This window comes from Bos javanicus, chromosome 3 (genome assembly GCF_032452875.1).
Source record: "Bos javanicus breed banteng chromosome 3, ARS-OSU_banteng_1.0, whole genome shotgun sequence".
Lineage (NCBI taxonomy): Eukaryota > Metazoa > Chordata > Mammalia > Artiodactyla > Bovidae > Bos > Bos javanicus.
This window is the reverse complement of record NC_083870.1, coordinates 83,299,015-83,319,003: the sequence shown is the minus strand read 5'-3', so window position 1 is coordinate 83,319,003 and position 19,989 is coordinate 83,299,015. Positions and strand designations below refer to the sequence as shown.

The 19,989-nt window shown below is 36.2% G+C and overlaps 1 protein-coding gene across 8 annotated transcripts in view; it reads right to left on the bottom strand.

The window, feature by feature from the left end:
- The window catches only part of DOCK7 (dedicator of cytokinesis 7), a 203,101-nt gene that overhangs the window by 19,312 nt on the left and 163,800 nt on the right, over positions 1-19,989 (bottom strand). For 5 of the 8 annotated variants that reach the window (XM_061411749.1, XM_061411751.1, XM_061411750.1 and 2 more), the window contains 7 exons: positions 19,551-19,682; positions 17,989-18,003; positions 9,801-9,926; positions 7,963-8,052; positions 7,610-7,846; positions 7,129-7,272; positions 6,334-6,440 (listed from right to left, as the gene is read on the bottom strand). In XM_061411749.1, coding sequence (XP_061267733.1) covers positions 6,334-6,440; positions 7,129-7,272; positions 7,610-7,846; positions 7,963-8,052; positions 9,801-9,926; positions 17,989-18,003; positions 19,551-19,682 — 851 coding nt within the window. Of the gene's footprint in view, positions 1-6,333; positions 6,441-7,128; positions 7,273-7,609; positions 7,847-7,962; positions 8,053-9,800; positions 9,936-17,988; positions 18,004-19,550; positions 19,683-19,989 lie in introns of all 8 variants that reach the window. The other 3 variants (XM_061411752.1, XM_061411755.1, XM_061411753.1) reach the window with 2 other exon arrangements.

The window sequence follows — 19,989 nt, the reverse complement described above, 5'->3', positions numbered from 1 at the left end:
TATAGATGTTTAGGAAGTCAACATACTCTGACCTTGGGTAAAAAATTTCTTAAGACACAAAAAGCAAGAGTCGTAACAAGAAAGATGGAATTATTTTGCAATACTAAATTTAACAACTTCTGTTTATTAAAAAAAAAAGTGCTAAGCCCCAAGTTCAGAAAAGATGTCTGTGATACAAATGATAAAGGATTATTTTTCCAGTATGTAAATACCCTTAGAAATCAGTAAGGAAAAGAATTCAGTAGGAAAATGGCAAACAAAAGAAGTTTGAACATTACAGAGAGGAAAGAGAAATAGCTAATAAACACATGACAAGATGTTCAACCTCGCTGGTAATCCAGGAAAAGGAAATTTAAACTATGCTGCTGCTGCTGCTGCTGCCAAATCACTTCAGTCGTGTCCGACTCTGTGTGACCCCATGGACGGCAGCCCACCAGGCTCCCCCGTCCCTGGGATTCTCCAGGCAAGAACACTGGAGTGGGCTGCCATTTCCTTCTCCAATGCATGAAAGTGAAAAGTGAAAGTGAAGTCGCTCAGTTGTGTCCGACTCTTAGCGACCCCATGGACTGCAGCCTACCAGGCTCCGCCATCCATGGGATTTTCCAGGCAAGAGTACTGGAGTGCGGTGCCACTGCCTTCTCCCAATTTAAACTATAATTACATATTATTTCATACCCACTAGATTGGTAAAAATTAGGTTGTCAGATAATATCAAAAGCGTCTGCCTACAATGCAGGAGACCTGGGTTCGATCCCTGGGTCGGGAAGATCCCCTGGAGAAGGAAACCCACTCCAGTTCTCTTGCCTGGAAAATCCCATGGATGGAGGAGCCTGGTACACTCCAGGGGATTGCAAAGAGTCAGACATGACTGAGCGACTTCACTTTCACTTCCACTTTACATTGCAATAGGAACTCTCCCAAACACTACTGGTGAGAATTTAAATCTGGCTTACGCACTTTGGAAAAAGATGTGGTATTATCTGGTTGAAATTGAACCTATGGATATGCCATGATTTATTTACTCTTCTGTTGATTGATATCTTGGTTGTCTTCTGGTTTTGTGTTTTGTTGTCGTTTTTTAGTTATAAAGAATACTATTCAACTATTTCTTTACTTCTGGATGTACAAGAGATAGTTCTAGAGCTTATATACCTAAGAGTATGTAAAGAGTAAATACAAAAAAAAAAAAGTTTATTGTTTTTAGGAATAAAAGAATGCAAGCTGAAGTACCATTTAAACTGATTAACAAGAGACACCATATTTAAATAGCATTACATAAAGTAAGGTGTACTGCAACTAGTAGTACATTTGCATTCTTGGCATTGTTACTACTTAGAACTTTTTGGAACAGATTACATATTAGGAGCCGATAAAAATGCTCATGTACTTTGGCTCTGTAATCTTGAGCTTAATACTTTAATTTGGCAAAAGAAAAAAAATACACTTCATTACTATACCACACTTAAATTCAACTTAAATTCAGATCTTTGATGAGATAATACAACTATTAGAATAATAGTTTTAACCTTAATTGAAAAAATAAGAATTTATATATATAACAGTTGTGGTAGAACAAATATGCATATTAACATAAAATATATACACACAAAAATCAAAAATACAGTACTCGCTGACTTGTAAGGTTTAAAACATGTAGTCTGGCTTTTTGCCTTTTTGTAATTTAAAAGAGAAAACCTTCTTTATAGTAACCCTTAAGGAGACCTGCAAACTATACGAATTCATTACCTTATCATAAATAAACACAAAAAAGAGGACATCTGTTTTAGAACTGTAGTAATAGTAAAAATTCCCCCAAAAATAGAAAGAAAATAAGCATTATTAGTATCTATGACCTAAAGAAGTATGTATTGTTCCAAGATCATCCAGCTCACAATCACAGTAGGGTTTTTTTGGTTCGTATTTGAAACGTCCCAAATAATAAAATCAATGTTTAAAAAATTTTTGTCAGAGTATGCTTGATTTACAATGCTGTGTTAGTTTCAGGTGTACAGCAAAGTGAATCAGTTGTACATATGCATATATCCACTCTTTTAGATTCTCCTCCCATATAAGTCATTACAGAGTATTGAGTAGTTTCTGTGCTATACATTAGGTCCTTGGTGGTGGTGGTAGTTTAGCCACGAAGTTGTATCTGACTCTTGCGACCCCATGGACTGTAGCCTGCCAGCTCCTCTGTCCATGGGATTCTCCAGGCAAGAATACTGGAGTGGGTTGCCGTTTCCTTCTCCAGGGGATCTTCCCGACCCAGGGATTGAACCCAGATCTCCTGCACTGCAGGCAGACTCTTTACCGACTAAGCTACAAGGGAAGATATTTTATATATAATAGTGTGTATATGTCAGTCACAACAGAAGTCAGTCAATTCTACAAAAAGAAGCTTGCTTTCTTTACTCTGGTCATTCATCTTCAACATACATTAGGAGCCATGTTTTCTATAACCAAACTGATAAGGTCATCTAGCTCAATAATCAGATTATAAAATCCCAGACTTCCAATAAAGCTATCTGAAGTTTTTAAAAAGATGTTTACCATGTTCATGCAGGAGTAACTGATAACAATTAATGACAGCTATTGCAGTGAGAATAAAATACTGTCTTGAGAGACTTGAACAAGTTAGCATTCCTATTTTCCTGATGACAAAGTGCTGTAATGTGAAATTACTGCTACCCAAATAAACCCTTTCAGTGAATGATTTGATAAGAGAAACCACAGTTCATAATATAAGAGAAACCAGAATAGGAAGTCCAAGACTGGCTTCTGACTATGGTTCTGATGCTGCTTCGCTAGTTAACAAGTCATCTACTTAATGGTACTTAGTCTATTTCCACCAGTGAATGACTACTTGTCTTCAGAGACTACAGTTCCAGCTTCACTATTCATCTTTCTCAGAACAGATCTAAACTTTGCTCATGCTGGTTATTTGTTTTTAGTAATCCCTCCCCTCTTTTCTGACTGAAAAACTAATATTCGTCTTTCAAGGTCCATTGTTTTTGTTGTTCAGTTGCTCAGTTGTGTCTGACTCTTTGTGACCCCATGGACTGCAGCACGCCAAGCTTCCTTCTCCTTCACCATCTCCCGGAGCTTGCTCAAACTCATGTCCATTGAGTTGGTGATGCCATCCAACCGTTTCATCCTCTGCCACCCCTATCTCCTTCTGCCTTCTATCTTTCCCAACATCAGGGTCTTTTCCAATGAGTTGATTCTTTGCATCAAGTGGTCAAAGTATGGAAGCTTCAGCATCAGTCCTTCCAATGAATAATTAGGGTTGATGTCCTTTAGGATGGACTGGTTTATCTCCTTGCAGTCTAAGGGACTCTCCAGAGTCTTCCCCAATACCACCATTCAAAGGCATCAATTTTTTGGCACTCAGCCTTCTTTATGGTCCAATTCTCACATCCATACATGACTACTGGAAAAACCATAGCTTTGACTATATGGACATTTGTTGGCAAAGTAATGTCTCTGCTTTTTAATATGCTGTCTAGGTTGGTCATACTCTTCCAAGGAGCAAGCGTCTTTTGATTTCATGGCTGTAGTCATCATTCACAGTGATTATGGAGCCCAAGAAAATGAAGTCTGTCACTATTTTCACTGTTTCCCCACCTATTTGCCATGAAGCGATGGGACCAGATGCCATGATCTTTGTGTTTTGAATGTTGAGTTTTAAGCCAGCTTTTTCACTTTCCTCTTTTACTGTCATCAAGAGGCTCTTTAGTTCCTCTTCACTTTCTGCCATAAGAGTGGTGTCATTGGCATATCTGAGGTTATTGATATTTCTCTCAGCAATCTTGATTCCAGACAGTGATTCATCCAGCCCAGCATTTCACATGATGTACTCTGCATAAAAGTTAAATAAGAATGGTGACAATATACAGCCTTGACATACTCCTTTCCCAATTTGGAACCAGCCCATTGTTCCATGCTCAGTTCTGTTGTCTTGACCTGCATACAGGTTTCTTAGGAGGCAGGTAAGGCAGTCTAGTATTCCCATCTCTTTAAGAATTTTCCACAGTTTGTGATCCTCAAAGTCAAAGGCTTCAATGTAGTCAATGAAGCAGAAGTAGATGTTTTTCTGGAATCTCTTGCTTTTTCTATGATCCAACTTGACTTCACACTCCAAGATGTCTGGTTCTAGATGAGTGAACACACCATTGTGGTTATCCCATTCATTGAGATCTTTTTTTGTATTGTTCTTCTGTGCATTCTTGCCACCTCTTCTTAATATTTCTGCTTCTGTTAGGTCCATACTGTTTCAGTCCTTTATTGTGCCCATCTTTGCATGAAATGCTTCCTTGGTATCTCTAATTTTAAAGGTCCATATATGATGTTAGGAGAAGGGCATGGCAAATCCACTCCAGTATTCTTGCCTGGAGAATTGCATGGACACAGGACCCCTTCAGGCTAAAGTCCACGGGGTCACAAAAAGTTAGACACAACAGCAACATTTAATACTTTGTACTCTGTACTTTTGTTTATGATGTTAATTCCTGTGTGAAATATTCCCTGACATCACCATGTAAAATGATCATTCCCTCTTTTGTGCTGATAGTGTGAGTGAAGCAGGAATCAGTATCAAGTTGTTGATTCTTTTCCCCTATTGTTTCAAAATTTTGCAGTTACTGAACACCTATTCATTATGTGCCAAATGTTATTTGTGAAGCAAAAGAGGTAACGGCAGGCCTGAGGTTGCTATCCTAAAAAGGCCTGCTTGCAAGGTTGGCCCTGGGTTACAGTCTGGGAATCTGGATTTGGGAAGGGTTCCTATCATATGCAGAAACAGTGGCTCACTGTGCCTGAACATTTTATATAAACACTATAGTTTCTGTTAAATACCAGCTTTCCTTTTGGGAGTCTGGAATTTTGCTAACTGTCAGGGAGAAGATACCTATTGACTCAGTTCAGTTCAGTCGCTCAGTCGTGTCCGACTCTTTGTGACCCCATGAATCGCAGCACACCAGGCCTCCCTGTCCATCACCAACTCCCGGAGTTTACCCAAACTCATGTCTATTGAGTCGGTGATGCCATACAGCCATCTCATCCTCTGTCATCCCCTTCTCTTCCTGCCCCCAATCCCTCTCAGCATCAGGGTCTTTTCCAATGAGTCAAATCTTCGCATGAAGTGGCCAAACTATTGGAGTTTCAGCTTCAGCATCAGTCCTTCCAATGAACACTCAGGACTGATCTCCTTTAGGAGGGACTGGTTGGATCTCCTTGCAGTCCAAGGGACTCTCAAGAGTCTTCTCCAACACCACAGTTCAAAAGCATCAATTCTTCGGCGCTCAGCTTTCTTCACAGTCCAACTCTCACATCCATACATGACCACTGGAAAAACCATAGCCTTGACTAGACAGACCTTTGTTGGCAAAGTAATGTCTCTGCTTTTGAATATGCTATCTAGGTTGGTCATAACTTTCCTTCCAAGGAATAAGCATCTTTTAATTTCATGGCTGCAATCACCATCTGCAGTGATTTTGGACTAGCCCTCAACAAAAAGCCTGGTTGGCATCTGAGTCTCTACTAGCTTCCCGGGTGGACATGATTTCCCCCATGCTGCCACGATTCTTTGCTGAACAATCAGCACGTCTAAGTGACCACCCTTGGAGAGGACCCAGGGAAGCCTATACCTGGTTTCCTCCAGACTTCACCCCGTGCCCTTTCCCTTTGCTAATTTTACTTTCAACTCTTTCATTGTTAACAAACCATAGCCATGTATATGACTATATGCTGTCCACTGAGTCCTTCTAGCAAATCATCCCATCTGGGGGTGTTTTGGGAGGCCCCAATTCATCCAAGTATTATTTCATCTAATTTGCACAATCTCCCTGTGTGAGGTAGATATTATATCCTTACTTCATACATTAAAAACAGAGGATCATAAAGATTAAGTGACCTGGAAAAGAGACATATAAGGATAAGATCTGAAGACAAATTTTTTGCTTCCAAGTTTGCTGCTTGTATGTTTTCTGAGGGAAGAGAGACAGAAACTCTCACACTGAATGTTCAAAATAAATAACAGCTTTCAAAGTTAACTAGTTAAATGTCAAACTAATAATAGTTTCAAGTTAAAGATTTCCTGAATCGAGGTTTCTCTCATTTTCAAAATTTAAAACATGGCATTACATAGAGAATTGGGGGGCACGGATATATATATATATATAAAATACATATGGAGTAGCAAGTTATACTCAGACTACATCTCATTGTGAACCATTTTCCTATAGTTTCTCCTTTCAATAATCCCTTATGACTCATATCGAACTGTGGATTAGACATTCTCAATTTGAGTATCTTTATGTAGAAAACTTTGAATACCTTTTAGTAAAATCTTTGAAGCAAAGTCGCAGTTTATTATGATGTCTGAAGAGCTTTGGGTCACTGGGTATTTCCGATAGGAAAACCTGGGCAACTTCCAAAGGCCCCTGTAAAATAAGAAAATAAAACAAAAAGTATGTTTTTGTTTTTTAAATATTCACAGAAATAGAATTTACCAAATCCATTTTTCCTAGCACCAAGATGTGTGCATTTAAGCTTAATACATATATGACTATGTTTATATTAAAACTTTTCAGAGACCAATTCTGACAATATGTTTATAGTTTTTCCCGATGCCAAATCTATACTTTTGCCCACAGCAATTAACTTATTATTTCATATTTCAAAGAAAATGAGTAGGAGACAAAGCACTAACTATTGTATTCATTAATGCCTTTTGCCTTGTATTTTTTATATTCTTTATCTTAGATATAACAGTTATCAGGCTATGGACAATCAGCTGTCAGTCCACTGATTATTAGACACTTTACTTTGCGAAAACAGTTTCCCCAAAGCATTCATAATATTAGGAGGATATTTGGAATTAAAGGTAATCTTTTGTGCGTAAGTATATCATTTGGAAGTAAAAACTCTAAATCACATATACTTTTAGGAGGTAAAGGCCTTAAAATCTTTATTTCAGTTTAACCTCTTTTATTTTCAGTGTCTGTGCAACTACTTCTAACATATTTTCACTTGATGTAACACATTTGTGATTTCTGGAAAATATAATACTGTAATCATTCCAAATTCCATTTATAACTAAAATCACACAGTATTAGCAAACACTCCCACCTGATTCACTGTTGTGCCTACAGACCCCTGGAGGACCATCTGAAGCATTTTTGGGTCTGCTGGATCTTGATGTGTTGCAAATGCCAACTCCTGAGTTTTTTTCTGCATGTCTTCAATAGCAACTTCAATTGGTGTTAAGATGATCTGGGTGAAATAACATCTATTTAGGCCAGTGGATTGATTGAAAAATATTTAGTGAGCTTTATACACAATCAATTAAAATAAGAAAAAAGTGGCAACTATGAAGTATTATCTAATAATATATCCTGAAACTTTGGATCATTCAATGAAAAAAAAAAAAAAAACTTTTAAAGCATAAGCTGAGGGTGAATGAGGGACTTAGAAAAGAAGCTGAAAGTTAATGACTTAAAAATGGGTCAAATTCTAGTATGTTACCATACACAATGCTATGTCCACATTGTTCTCACATGGCTTCAATGTATTTGTTCCACTAATTCTTTTTCCCTCTTTGGAGTCTTACCTCCTCTTTGTGAGTGACATTGACCCTTGTCTTAATGTAAGGAAAGGCATGAGAAGTAGTCAGAATGGTCTTCCGTTTGAATTGTTCATGAAGCTCCCCATGGGCACGACCATCTAAAGTGAAGGGTGTACAGTACATGAAACGACGAAGATTATAATTTTTGTCAAAATATGTGATTCTGTCCTTCATCTCATATGTGTCAAAGTATGGTTCCACGTAGGTAATCTGAATATAGGCCTGAGAAATGAAAAAGTTCTTCATTTATTCACTGTTAAATTATTGTTTAGTCTTCCTCCAACAAAATCAGAGTCTCAAAGATGCATCTATGGGGCATCACAGTCTGTCAATCATACCTTGTTAGGATCTAATTTACACTTGTCCACAGGATTAGAATCTTTGATTACTTCAACTACATCCTCTCCAAATCTTTCTCCATAAAATCCCTAAAATAAAGAAAAAGAAATCTTTCACATGAAGTTAACAGTAGTAGAAAACAGAGAAGGCCTCTGAGGGAGATTCCTGAACAAATGAAGCCGTTTAGTAAGTTCTTATAAGATGGTGTCAATGATTACAAAATAATAATTATTTACATTAACAGAATTTATATTTAGTCTATCAAATTAACAGGCTCTCACTCCATATTTATTTGATATTATTCCCATTTACTCACTTTACATAACACAAAATAAAAATAATTTTCACCAATGAAAATATAGGATTCCACAAGAGATCCTCAAGAAAACCAAAAAGGGAACAGAAAGAAGAGACAAAAAAAATTCATTATATTTGATGTGTATAGGATATTGGACGTCTCTGGTGGCTCAGACGGTAGTGTCTGCCCGCAATGCGGGAGACCTGGGTTCGATCCCTGGGTCGGGAAGATCCCGTGAAGAAGGAAACGGCAACCCACTCCAGTACTCTTGCCTAGAAAATTTCATTAACTGAGGAGCCTGATAGGCTACAGTCCATGGGGTTGCAAAGAGTTGGACATGACTGAGCGACTTCACTTTCAGAGTCTGATGTAACCTGACTTCTTACAGGCATGAGTCAATGAACAAGCATTCATTTTTCTGAATGATTAATGTAATGTTCCAGAATTTCCAAATAAAAACATTAACTTGTTGAAGTTCTGTGTAAGTTCAGATTTTGAAAAGGTAACCCTGGGTCAAGAATGTAGTGACTTTTCCATATGACCCTGAGTGGCAGCATGGGCAAAAGATGGAGCTCTTCAAAAGGAAAAATTAAGTCTCAATCCTCAAAGCAGAACAGACACTCCTACCTCAAAGATAACTTTTATGACTCAGTAAGTTTGAAAAATACTGTCTCAAAATTTCCCAAGACTTAATAGGCTTTTGAAAAAACAAGAAGTCACAACTAAAACCAGTTTGTGGAAGTTGAGCCCTGTGAAGTCACCAGTAAGAACAGAACGCTGAAGAAATTAACATCATCTGTGAATAAAAACCAGCCTACACTCTTCTGTCTATACAAATCACCTGAGGATTTGTTAAAATACAGATTTTAATTCAAAAGGTCTGAAGTGGGGTCTGAGATTCTGCATTTAACAATCTCCCAGGTAATGTCAATGCAGATTCTGTCCATGAACCACACTTGGAGTAACAAGGACACAGAAAGATTGGAAAGAACAACTATAGCAGAAAAGACAGGCTAGTTTCATCAGTATTAAAGTTAATCGTTTATTTTGAAAATTAAGTATCTGTATAAAGGTTAAAGGATTCTAAGAAGTGTTTTTAAAGTATAATTTCAAGCTTTTAAGTTCTAAAGATTACTTCACTGGGAATCAGTTAACCCAAAAAGGTAATGCACTTGGGTCAGAAATATCTTGGGGTTCTAGTTCCATGATTATTAATTCCTTATAACCTTTTCTACAAAATGTGGATAATACTATATACATTTCTCCACAAATCATGGTAATTCTAAAAGATACAGGGTTTCTAAAATATGTGTGAAAATAGACCCTCAAAAAATCAAGTTAATAATATTTTACTGTTGCTATCAAAGATTTTAAAAATTCAAGAGAATATTATTGTACCTATAAAAAGCCTCATACCCAAAAGGAGTAGATTATTTGGCAGGATCTGGCTTATTAAAGGATTAGATCTGGATCTGAAAAGTCTATTCATCATAGAAAATACAAATTAAGGATGAAATTTTGAACCACCACAGTATTCACCTCCAATCTGTGAGATATCTCTGCGAGTTTGGTTATTGCAGGTTCCTTGTAAACAAATTCTTGTTCATCCAAATCCCCAAACTTAGTTCCATAAAAACCGACCCGAAAATAGGTGCCAAACATCCGCTTACCATCCTAGGTGTAGGAAAACAGAGAAACTTTAATACAGAGACTTTTTGTCGTGCACATTCTGCTTAGATTGCTACGAGTATAAAATTCTCAAAACAAAAGTTTTAATTCAAAACCACAATATTTTATTATTTCTCAAATGAAAGTAAAAACAAAATAATCTTTTCTTCATTATTTCTAACAAATAACATTGTGCAATTAGGGCTTTTACCGAATTACATATGGCATATATTTTTCAGGGACTGTACCAAGTGACATCCCATATAAGTCTATGTTTTTCTAAGTCCATACAATTGAGATAAATTAACTTATTTTCTCTATTGCAAGAAAAGTTGCTTGGTATAAAATAAACTGTGTTTTAGTCATCCTAAAGTAGAGCATAAAGTTAAATTTAAAAACAACACTAACATATTTAGTTACCATTATTAGCCTTTACATTACTATCTCTTTTCGTATTTTAAATGAGATCATAAAAGTTAGAAGCCAAGTGTAGCATCTGGCACAGAGTGGATGATCAGTAAATGTCAAGATCATCCTGAAGCACTGAAGCAAAAGATTTACAGTTAGTATCCCTCTGCTAATAAAAAATACTGTTATGTGTAAGAGTAACTAGAAATGGAATTAGGAAGTAAAAAATACATAAATGAAAGAAGAAAAAAATTTGAGAAGAGTTGGTTTTTCTAAAGTACCCAAACCACCCACTGCATACATTAACCACACACATTCATCCCAAGTACAAAGTATGCTAAGGTCACCTTAACTCTTACACAGAAGATTTGAAAACAAATTCTCTTGATAAAGATAAAATACTTGGAAGCCTTTTGTGCTATTCTTACATTTTAGATACAAAGATGTTTCAAAGGATTTTGTGGTAGTGCCTTTATACACAGCCACACATGACTGTTTATATACCTCAATTCTCTTTAAGCCTAGTAAGTTTCATACTTATTTTTCCTTTATTTACTTCTTACTGCAAAGGCTTACTCCTTGGAAGGAAAGTTATGACCAACCTAGATAGCATATTGAAAAGCAGAGACATTACTTTGCCAACAAAGGTCCGTCTAGTCTATGGTTTTTCCAGTAGTCATGTATGGATGTGAGAGTTGGACTGTGAAGAAAGCTGAGCACTGAAGAATTGATGCTTTTGAAGTGTGGTGTTGGAGAAGACTCTTGAGAGTCCCTTGGACTGCGAGGAGATCCAATCAGTCCATTATAAAGGAGATCAGCCCTGGGTGTTCTTTGGAAGGAATGATGCTAAAGCTGAAACTCCAGTACTTTGGCCACCTCATGAGAAGAGCTGACTCATTGGAAAAGATTCTGATGCTGGGAGGGATTGGGGGCAGGAGGAAAAGGGGACGACAGAGGATGAGATGGCTGGATGGCATCACTGACTCGATGGACGTGAGTCTGAGTGAAGTCCGGGAGTTGGTGATGGACAGACAGGGAGGCCTGGTGTGCTGCGATTCATGGGGTCGCAAAAGTCAGACACGACTGAGCGACTGAACTGAACTGAACTGAACTGCAAAGGCAAAGGGGTATGTAAAATAAGTTACAAATGAAACAGATAATAAAGCAAAATGGAAAATTCTGATCCTCAATTTACCAGCCTTCTGATAATAAAAACAAAACAAAAAAGCATACAATTGACTAAAAATATCTCCAGATTTTGTCCAGAAGAAATATAGTTTTAAAGAAAAATGTGTCTAAAGGAGGTTTCTAATTTAAAAAAATTGTTTCAATTATTTCAAACTTTAACAGACAAAATTAACTGACTTCTATAGCAAACGAAATTTCTCTAGATAGGTTAAATATATTCAATCAAAATTCTGATTAAAACCATCAACAAGCCAATGGAGCAATATTTAATATAATCAAGAAATGAAGGCCCCACTGCCTGGAAAATAAAAAAAGCATGAGAAAACTAACAATTTGTGATTGTTTTTTCCAACTCAATCATCTTCATATGATGATTCACACTATGCTATCTTCACTTTATTAGTCTTTTGATGGCACCTTTTAAAGTGTGGTATCCCAGAAACAGACACAACATACACTGATCTGATCAGTGTAGAGATCAGTGGGCTCACTGCCTCTTGGGATGTGGACTTAAATTCAATAAATGCAGCTTAAAACTGAACTAGTTCCTGAGCAGCCATTTTAAACTCTTTTTATTCACTTTCTCATACTGACATTCAGTTCAAGGAAAAAAGAATACTGAGTGCTTGTAATGTGTTAGCCACTGCTCATCCTCAGTTCAGTTCAGTTGCTCAGTTGTGTCCGACTCCTTGCGACCCCATGGACTGCAGCACGCCAGGCCTCCCTGTCCATCACCACCTCCGGGAGTTTACTCAGACTCATCCTTAGGAATAGGACAATAAAAATAAGTAAGACTTGGCTCCTCAAGAGAGTAAAATATGTATTCAAATAATTACAATACAAAAGGTTATAAGCTCTAATAAAAAGTGTCTTGAGAAAGGAAAGAGAAATCCTGTTGGAGCCAGGTCACAAAAGAGGTGACACACAGAAAGGATTCTGCAACCTAAAAGAATGGCTGAGTGGATGCGGGAGGGAAGGAAAGCACATTCTAGGGGGAGGGGAGGGAAGGAGGGTGGAGTGGAGGAGGGGGGTGGGAGGGACAGAAGAAGAATAAAAATGAAGGTAAGAGTCATTAAACAACGTATATGAGGTAACCATGCATCCATTCACATATTTATTGAAGGTTTACTATGTGTCTACAAACTGTTTAGACACTGGTGATATATCTGTGAACAAAACAGAGTGGTCAGGCAGGTCTCACCAACAGGTGACATGTGAACAAAGATGTGAAGGAGGTGTAAGAGTTATTCATGTGACGCTCCAGGGGAGGTGCATTCCAGGCAGAGGAAAGAGCCAGTGCAAAGGACAGGAGCCCCCCTCCTGTGTTTGAAGAACAGGAAAGTGGCTAGAGTGGTAAGGCAGAATGTGCAGCAGGGAGAAGATCAGAGGAGATAAGATCAGACAGGAGTTACTAGAACTGAAAATGAGTGTGTGCAGTAGAGTAAGGAGATTTATTTTCAACTTACAAAGAGTTCCCTAATGTAAAACCATTGACTCTATCATGTTCATGAAAGTTTACTCATATAGCTTTATCGTCAAGAAAGATATCACTTTATCTTACTTCCTCTTCAGAGGTTTGGACCACAGGATGATAACCATTTTTCCTCTGAATTTAAAAAATAATACATTTTCCTACTATCTAGTCTATATTTTTCTAGCAGTATCTTCTTTTAATGTCATGAATTCTTTCTGAACTTCCCACCATTCCCACACTCCAATTATTCTTCCTCAGCAGTACTTACTGATTCCACCATCCTGTGTATAATGAAACTACATCCCAGGCAAGGAAATCCATTTACTTATCTATCCATGTCTCTAGTGGTTGAAATCTCTTATGACAAATAAGTTCTTTCTAGTTTTGGTATCTTTATTTAGCAGGAAACATTCAGTTGGGCTATTGCATATTTCCACACTGACGTCACTTCCAAAACTTCTTTCATCTTCACCCACAGTTCTCTAATACATTTCTCTCGTTAACTGATTTTTCAGATAGGCAGACCAGTGTTTCCCAGGGGTCATCTCCTTCTCTTCTATTAGATCTATTCCCCTTAAAGAACATACACTTTTATCAGTTTATTTAGTCATAGAGCTTGACCTGGGAACCTAACACCCCTTAGACGTCACAGCTAAACTGTGTTAAGATTTCAAGTAATTATAGTGATAGTAATGATGATGATAATAATAATAACAATAAAAATAATAATCACCAACATTTTTAAAGTATTGAGAATCCCAGGGATGGGGGAGCCGGGTGGGCTGCCGTCTATGGGGTCTCACAGAGTCGGACACGACTGAAGTGACTTAGCAGCAGGGTTTCCCTGGTCAGCTGGTAAAGAATCCGCCTGCAATGCAGGATACTGGGTTCGATCCCTGGGTTGAGAAGATCCCCTGGAGAAGGGAACGGCTTCCCACTCTAGTATTCAGGCCTGGAGAATTCCATGAACTGTATAGTCCATGGGGTCACAAAGAGTTGGACACAATTGAGTGACTTTCACTTTCACTTCACATGTACTAGATATGGTTATCCACTTTACATGGGTTATGCCAATTCTTATCACAACTCTCAGATATCATTATTTTTACCCTCTTTTTATAAATGAGGAAAAGTAATTTGCCCAAGGTCACACTGCTAGCCAACAGTGGAACTCAGCATTAAATCCTAGTATATTTGACACCTGAGTCCAAGCTCTTAATTACACTATTTAATCCCTGTATTCCATACACTCATATACAAATATGAGGACATAAGTATGATCCCTGAACCATTTTTCACTTCTCTGATGTCTTCCTTGAGAGTTTTCGAGAATTTCCCTGAGTAACTGAGATTTCCTGGGTCCCTTCCTCCCTAAGTTTTGTCTTCCTCTATAGTACAACACTGTCTCTACTGAAATTGTTATCACATGTTTGCATCTCCTTTCTGCACACTCCAGTATGAAAATCAGGTTAATGATTTTCATAAACTTACCAAATATATTCTTCTAAGATATATCCTACCACATTTCTTATCAGATGTTCAATTTTAACCTTTGTATGTTCCAGTCCAGGAAAAAATAATCATGTCCAATATAATCTAATAAATAAATGTTTGCTGTCCATATCTTTTTCTCATCAGAAATAACATAAAGGGCAGAACCCAGCCAGTAGTACCACATCATCAGGTGCTCAGTCATGGGTCTATACCAAATATTAGGGAGTCATCAACTATCAGAAAGTACCTCTTCATAGAGTTCTTCTCATCACATTTTCCTTACTTTGTCATATCTGACTTCACCTCTTTGCCTCTCCTGAGATAAAAACTCATGGATGTTTTATCCCTACACAGGTCTAGTTTCTTCTTTAGAGTGTCACATTTTCACACTTAACTACTTATTGTAAAAGTTTTTGCTTTTTTTTTTCATACTCTTTCAGCTTCCTGCCCCCCATCACCTATTAAAACTTGCTGTTTCCCATTCTACCCTTTACTCACTTGGATGAGTTTATTTATCTCATGCAGCCTCAGCGTGCATGGATTGTGTTTAGTTGCTTAGTCGTGTCTGACTCTTTGCAACCCCATGGACTGTAGCCCGCCAGGCTCCTCTGTCCATGGAATTCTCCAGGCAAGAATACTGCAGTGGGTCGCCATGCCCTTCTCCAGAGCATGGATTAGGGCATATAAAAATTCAACGGGAGACACTTCACCAGAACTATGGCTAGTATTTCTCAGCATATAAAAACCAAAATATTGGCTCATCTTCATGTCCATCCAGTACAATGAAAAGAGTTAATATATAGTTATCTTGCATGCTTGAATCTCAAAAGTTAGAATACCTCATTTTTCTTTAGTGACTTAGTAGAGAGACTTCAGCTTAAACAAGCTAAGCCCATCTTCTCCAGCCTTGCTGGAGACTATAATATATACCTACTAGAGTGGTGATGTTTCCTCTTGGATGGTGAAATATGTTGTAATTTTTTGAAGAAAAAAACGGAGACAGTGTTATGTGACTATGTTATCAATAGTTGGGGAATGATTATTCTGAACATAATAAACTTGCATTAATCTACTTCTGAATACAAACTGTTCACTATTTGATAAATGGATAAATGTATCTTAAAATAAAATATGTGCACACAAAATATAAAATGGCTATAAATTTCCATATAGAAATTCAATATTTCTTTTCTCCAAAAATAATTTTAAAATGCAATTATAAGTAAGACATTTTTAAACATACTTTTTTTCCTATTATTTCAAGAAAAATAAATGTACTTGGGAAAGAGAAAATAAATAGTAAACAGTCATTCAGATATTGAAATTTGCAGAGCAAGTAATAGTTACCATGATTTAAGAAAGGTTCATGACTTGCTATTTTATATGGTAAATATTTTACCAAATTTGCTACCAGGTTTTAGAGTTATCTTTTACACACACATACACAATCTCACACACACAGCCCTAAAAAGCTTTGCCAACTCAAATGATTTGTACCAAATCAAGGAGCACAGTGAAAAATGAAATACAGTGCTAATATATAAGCTCAGATCAAGGAGGGAGCTATCAATTCAAAGACCCTTTCTATAGTGTATCAGATATCCTTACTGGATCTCAATCCAGTGAGAGTTCCTTAAGAATACTAGGAAATTAGCTAGGAACCATAGCTTTTAGAAAAAATGAAATTACTGAAGTTTTCCCAGAGTCAAAAAGAAAAATATTCACAAGATAGGAACTTACCACAATAGACAATAGTAAAAGTAGGGAGTAGGGTCAGCAACCAGGGGCAAGAGAGAAGAGAAAACAGAAAGCATTTTAATTAGGGAAATTTCAAAACAAATAAGCAGCAAATGGTAGCAAACATACTTTTAAAATGCAAGCATCCACTTAAGTTTTACAAGGAAAAAGCAAAAAACAAACGTGCAACAATTTTAGAAGCTACAAAGCTAAAGGTCCAGTGAAAGGTAGTGACAAGAATATAAATAAGAAAATAAAGTCCATGTGACTTTTACCATGCAATAAACATGATGACAGAATATTAATCATAACCAGTGAAAATTATACCTTTCAGGGGTCGATTTAGCATCAAGCAGACTAGTAATAAACTGCTCAGAGGTTCAATGTCTCTTCTTTCATGCTTACTTTTCACCTACTTCCATTTTGTGTTAGGAAATCCATAAGTAACTTTATGACTCAGAGATAACCATGGAAAGTCTCTATATAAGCCTTAATTGAGACACAAAAATGAGACGTTCTATACTGGGTATAAAAAAAGTCATACACATTTAATCTGGGGAACTAAGGTAGATTAAAAGTACTGGTTTCATCTGACAAAAAACAAAAGGTGGCAACTAATTCAGAAATGGAAGAGAATGCAATAGTAACACTCATTCTGAAGGTTTTCTAGCTGGGTCTCAAAACAAGAACTGCAAAAGCAAACAGAGAAAGCCTAAACTGTTTAATCAACATAAACCTGACTACAAAGTGAAAGGCAAAGCAGAAAAATTAACAAATATTAATACTCAGCTTTAAATAAATTGTCTTATTAATACCTTGCTTTACCTCATCAAAATGAATTATTTTGTAGAATTTTTTATTTTATAGAATTCTTTCCTTTCCAGAAAGGTTTTTTAAAAAGGTAATCAATTCTTTCTGGCATTTTTCAGGTATGATTTGATTTATATATAACTTCATGAGCCTAACTATTATACTTACTCCCTAAAAGGAAGCACACACAGTCTTCATTGAACACAATTATCAAACATTGTCAGAAAATGAGGTCAAATTAAACTTCAAGTTCTCTCGATCTGTTTTCCCTCCCCCCAACAAAATCAAAATGACAAAAGTGAATTTCATTCCTCAGTAGTACTTATACTCAAGGTGAAGTGACTCAAGATCAGGTTAACATACTCTTATCAATTCCAAGATGCACATTTTTTTGCCCATATTTTAGTATCTCTGTAGTTGGCATCCATTTTTCAACTGATGGGATGTTGGAGTTTAATACACAGGGATTGTTTGTTTTTCTAATCTTTCTTAAAGGAATGTGAAATAATGGGATATGTTACAATTGATAGCATCTTAGATCAGATGAAATATTTTATATTTACACCTCTGAGCAATAACACATAAATCGACCTCTGTAGAATGAGGTGAAACAATATGGTTAAACAAAGGAAATCTTGTGTGTAAATGTTGATGAAAGAAAATGCTTCAAAGGATAAAAACAAACTGAAGTGATGACAAAGTGGCTCATTTACCAAAGAATATCATTAGTGTAACATATGGATTTCCATGCACTGCCTACAACCTCTTAATAACAAATTTCTTAACATAACTTACAGTATTTTAACAAAATTTCTTTGGTTAATGAATTCAGTTGACAGCAGACAGCAACAGAATGCCCACAGCTAGCACATGTGGGCAAAGCATTGGCATAAGAAATCTGATCAAATCAATCTATTAGTGTCTTTAACTAACTAAAACATTACCTACCTCCCAGCCAGTACTCTGTATAATAAAAAAGTGAAAAAGGGCAAGTCATAAAAAAAAACTGTTTAAAAAGAACAAAAAAAAGCCAAAGGAAGTTCAGTAGTGTAAGAAACCATATACCATAAATTCTTCTCCATACAGAAAACACTAGTGGGTATTTTAAACACCATATTCCTTTGCTTAAGACCTATGATAATTTTATAAATTGCTTGTTCAAAACCTAGAAGCTAAAATTTCACCATTTAAAACTTTAATAAGTAAAAAGTACAAATTTAGGGGAAAGAAAGCTAAGTGCTTGTTTCATTTGTGTCTAAATTAGATCACTAACTAACGGGAGCTGCACTTCACTGAAGTACCCAGGGTAAGCCGGAATAGAAACTGAAATTTTGCCCAAATGTCTTTGATACAAATGGATGAAAGTTTCTTGGAAGCTGCTGGCTCTAGATGTTCCAGGCCTGACCTGTGTAATTTGCAATTTGTGTAACATATGGGAAGCTGCGATGAGATGTAACAGTATAACTGATTATAAAAAGACCCACCTGCTATGATCCAGAATTCTAATGATCTTTCGCAACTCCAATATTTTATTAAATGACAATAAAATCCTGGCTTAACAGGATAGCAGCCCTATTTAAGACTAAGTTTTTCAGATTATATCAATTCATCTAGAACAGCTTAGTCCATGGCAAGAAAGAGGAAGTCAAGCTGATAAGACAATAAAGTGGGACTAATACTGCACGCGAAAGTGGAAAAACAATACTATACTTCAATTCTTAGGTGATGGCAATAGCAGACAACAGCACAGGTAGCACAGGAAAGGAAGCAGGAGAGTGGAGGAGGAGGACCCTTGGCATAACGTTTCAGCGTATTTCAATGGAGCCAACGACTTAGCTTCAGGGAAATCAACTGCTAGTAGTCTACTTCATTTTAAACCAAGCTTATTTTAATTTTAAAGATAATATGTGGATCCCATGAAGTAAAAATAAGTACTGACATCATACTATTATAATCGAATAAATAAATAAATACAACCATTTGTTATTTTCACTAAATATTACTTTTACATTAGAAATATGTCAGAGGATGACTGAATAAAAATATCTGGAAAAAAGTTTAAAAGTTCAGTTGAAATCATTAAAAATATTAGGAATTTATTAAGCTTTCATATCATTTAATAAAAAGTTAAATATAACAACATTTTGGCAAAAAATGAACAGAAATCAACTTAAAAAATCAAATTCATAACTATTACCCACACTGTGAAACAGAAAGTAACTCACAACTAAAAAAAAAATTAGCAACTAGTAGTAATTCAAAAAAGTGAAGAAAAAAGAGAAGGGAAGGTTATGTGGGAAGGTTATGATTATCATAATCTACTTTAGGTTAAATTAATTGTTGTTAATGAGTCTTGCTTTGGCCATGAACCATCATTTTGACACTGTTCATTTGTAACTTGATTAAAATGGTCATTTCATGGGATCTAGTTTGACATTAGTACAAAGTAACACTAAAGCTTGTAGACAGTTTTTTCCACTTACACTGAAGTTAGAAAGTACAATTGTTACCTGATGAACAATTTTGCTGAAGGCTTCCTGAAGTTTACCATGAATCGTGGATAGTTTCTTTGCATCCCGATTAGCTTCGTGAATAGGAATAAGTACTTTGTAAACTTCATTAACTGCTTCATACATGCCAGCCTATAAAAATAATAAGAGATTGCTTTCTTTTACATCGACAAGAGAGTGAATTGCAGTTTATGAACTCACAATATTTCCAAGGCAATACTAGTATTTTCCAATAGGACATAAAAACAAATGCTACTGATTTTTAATTTGATTAAGACCTAATAAAATAATTTTGCACAATATATTATCTCTTCTATTGAGTGAAAACATATGTGTGTATCTGTGTTTTTGTATTTAAAATACACACATGTACATATATGTATACTTATACTTTTATATAATTCGAACTGGACATTCTGCTTTTACTACTCAGTAATTA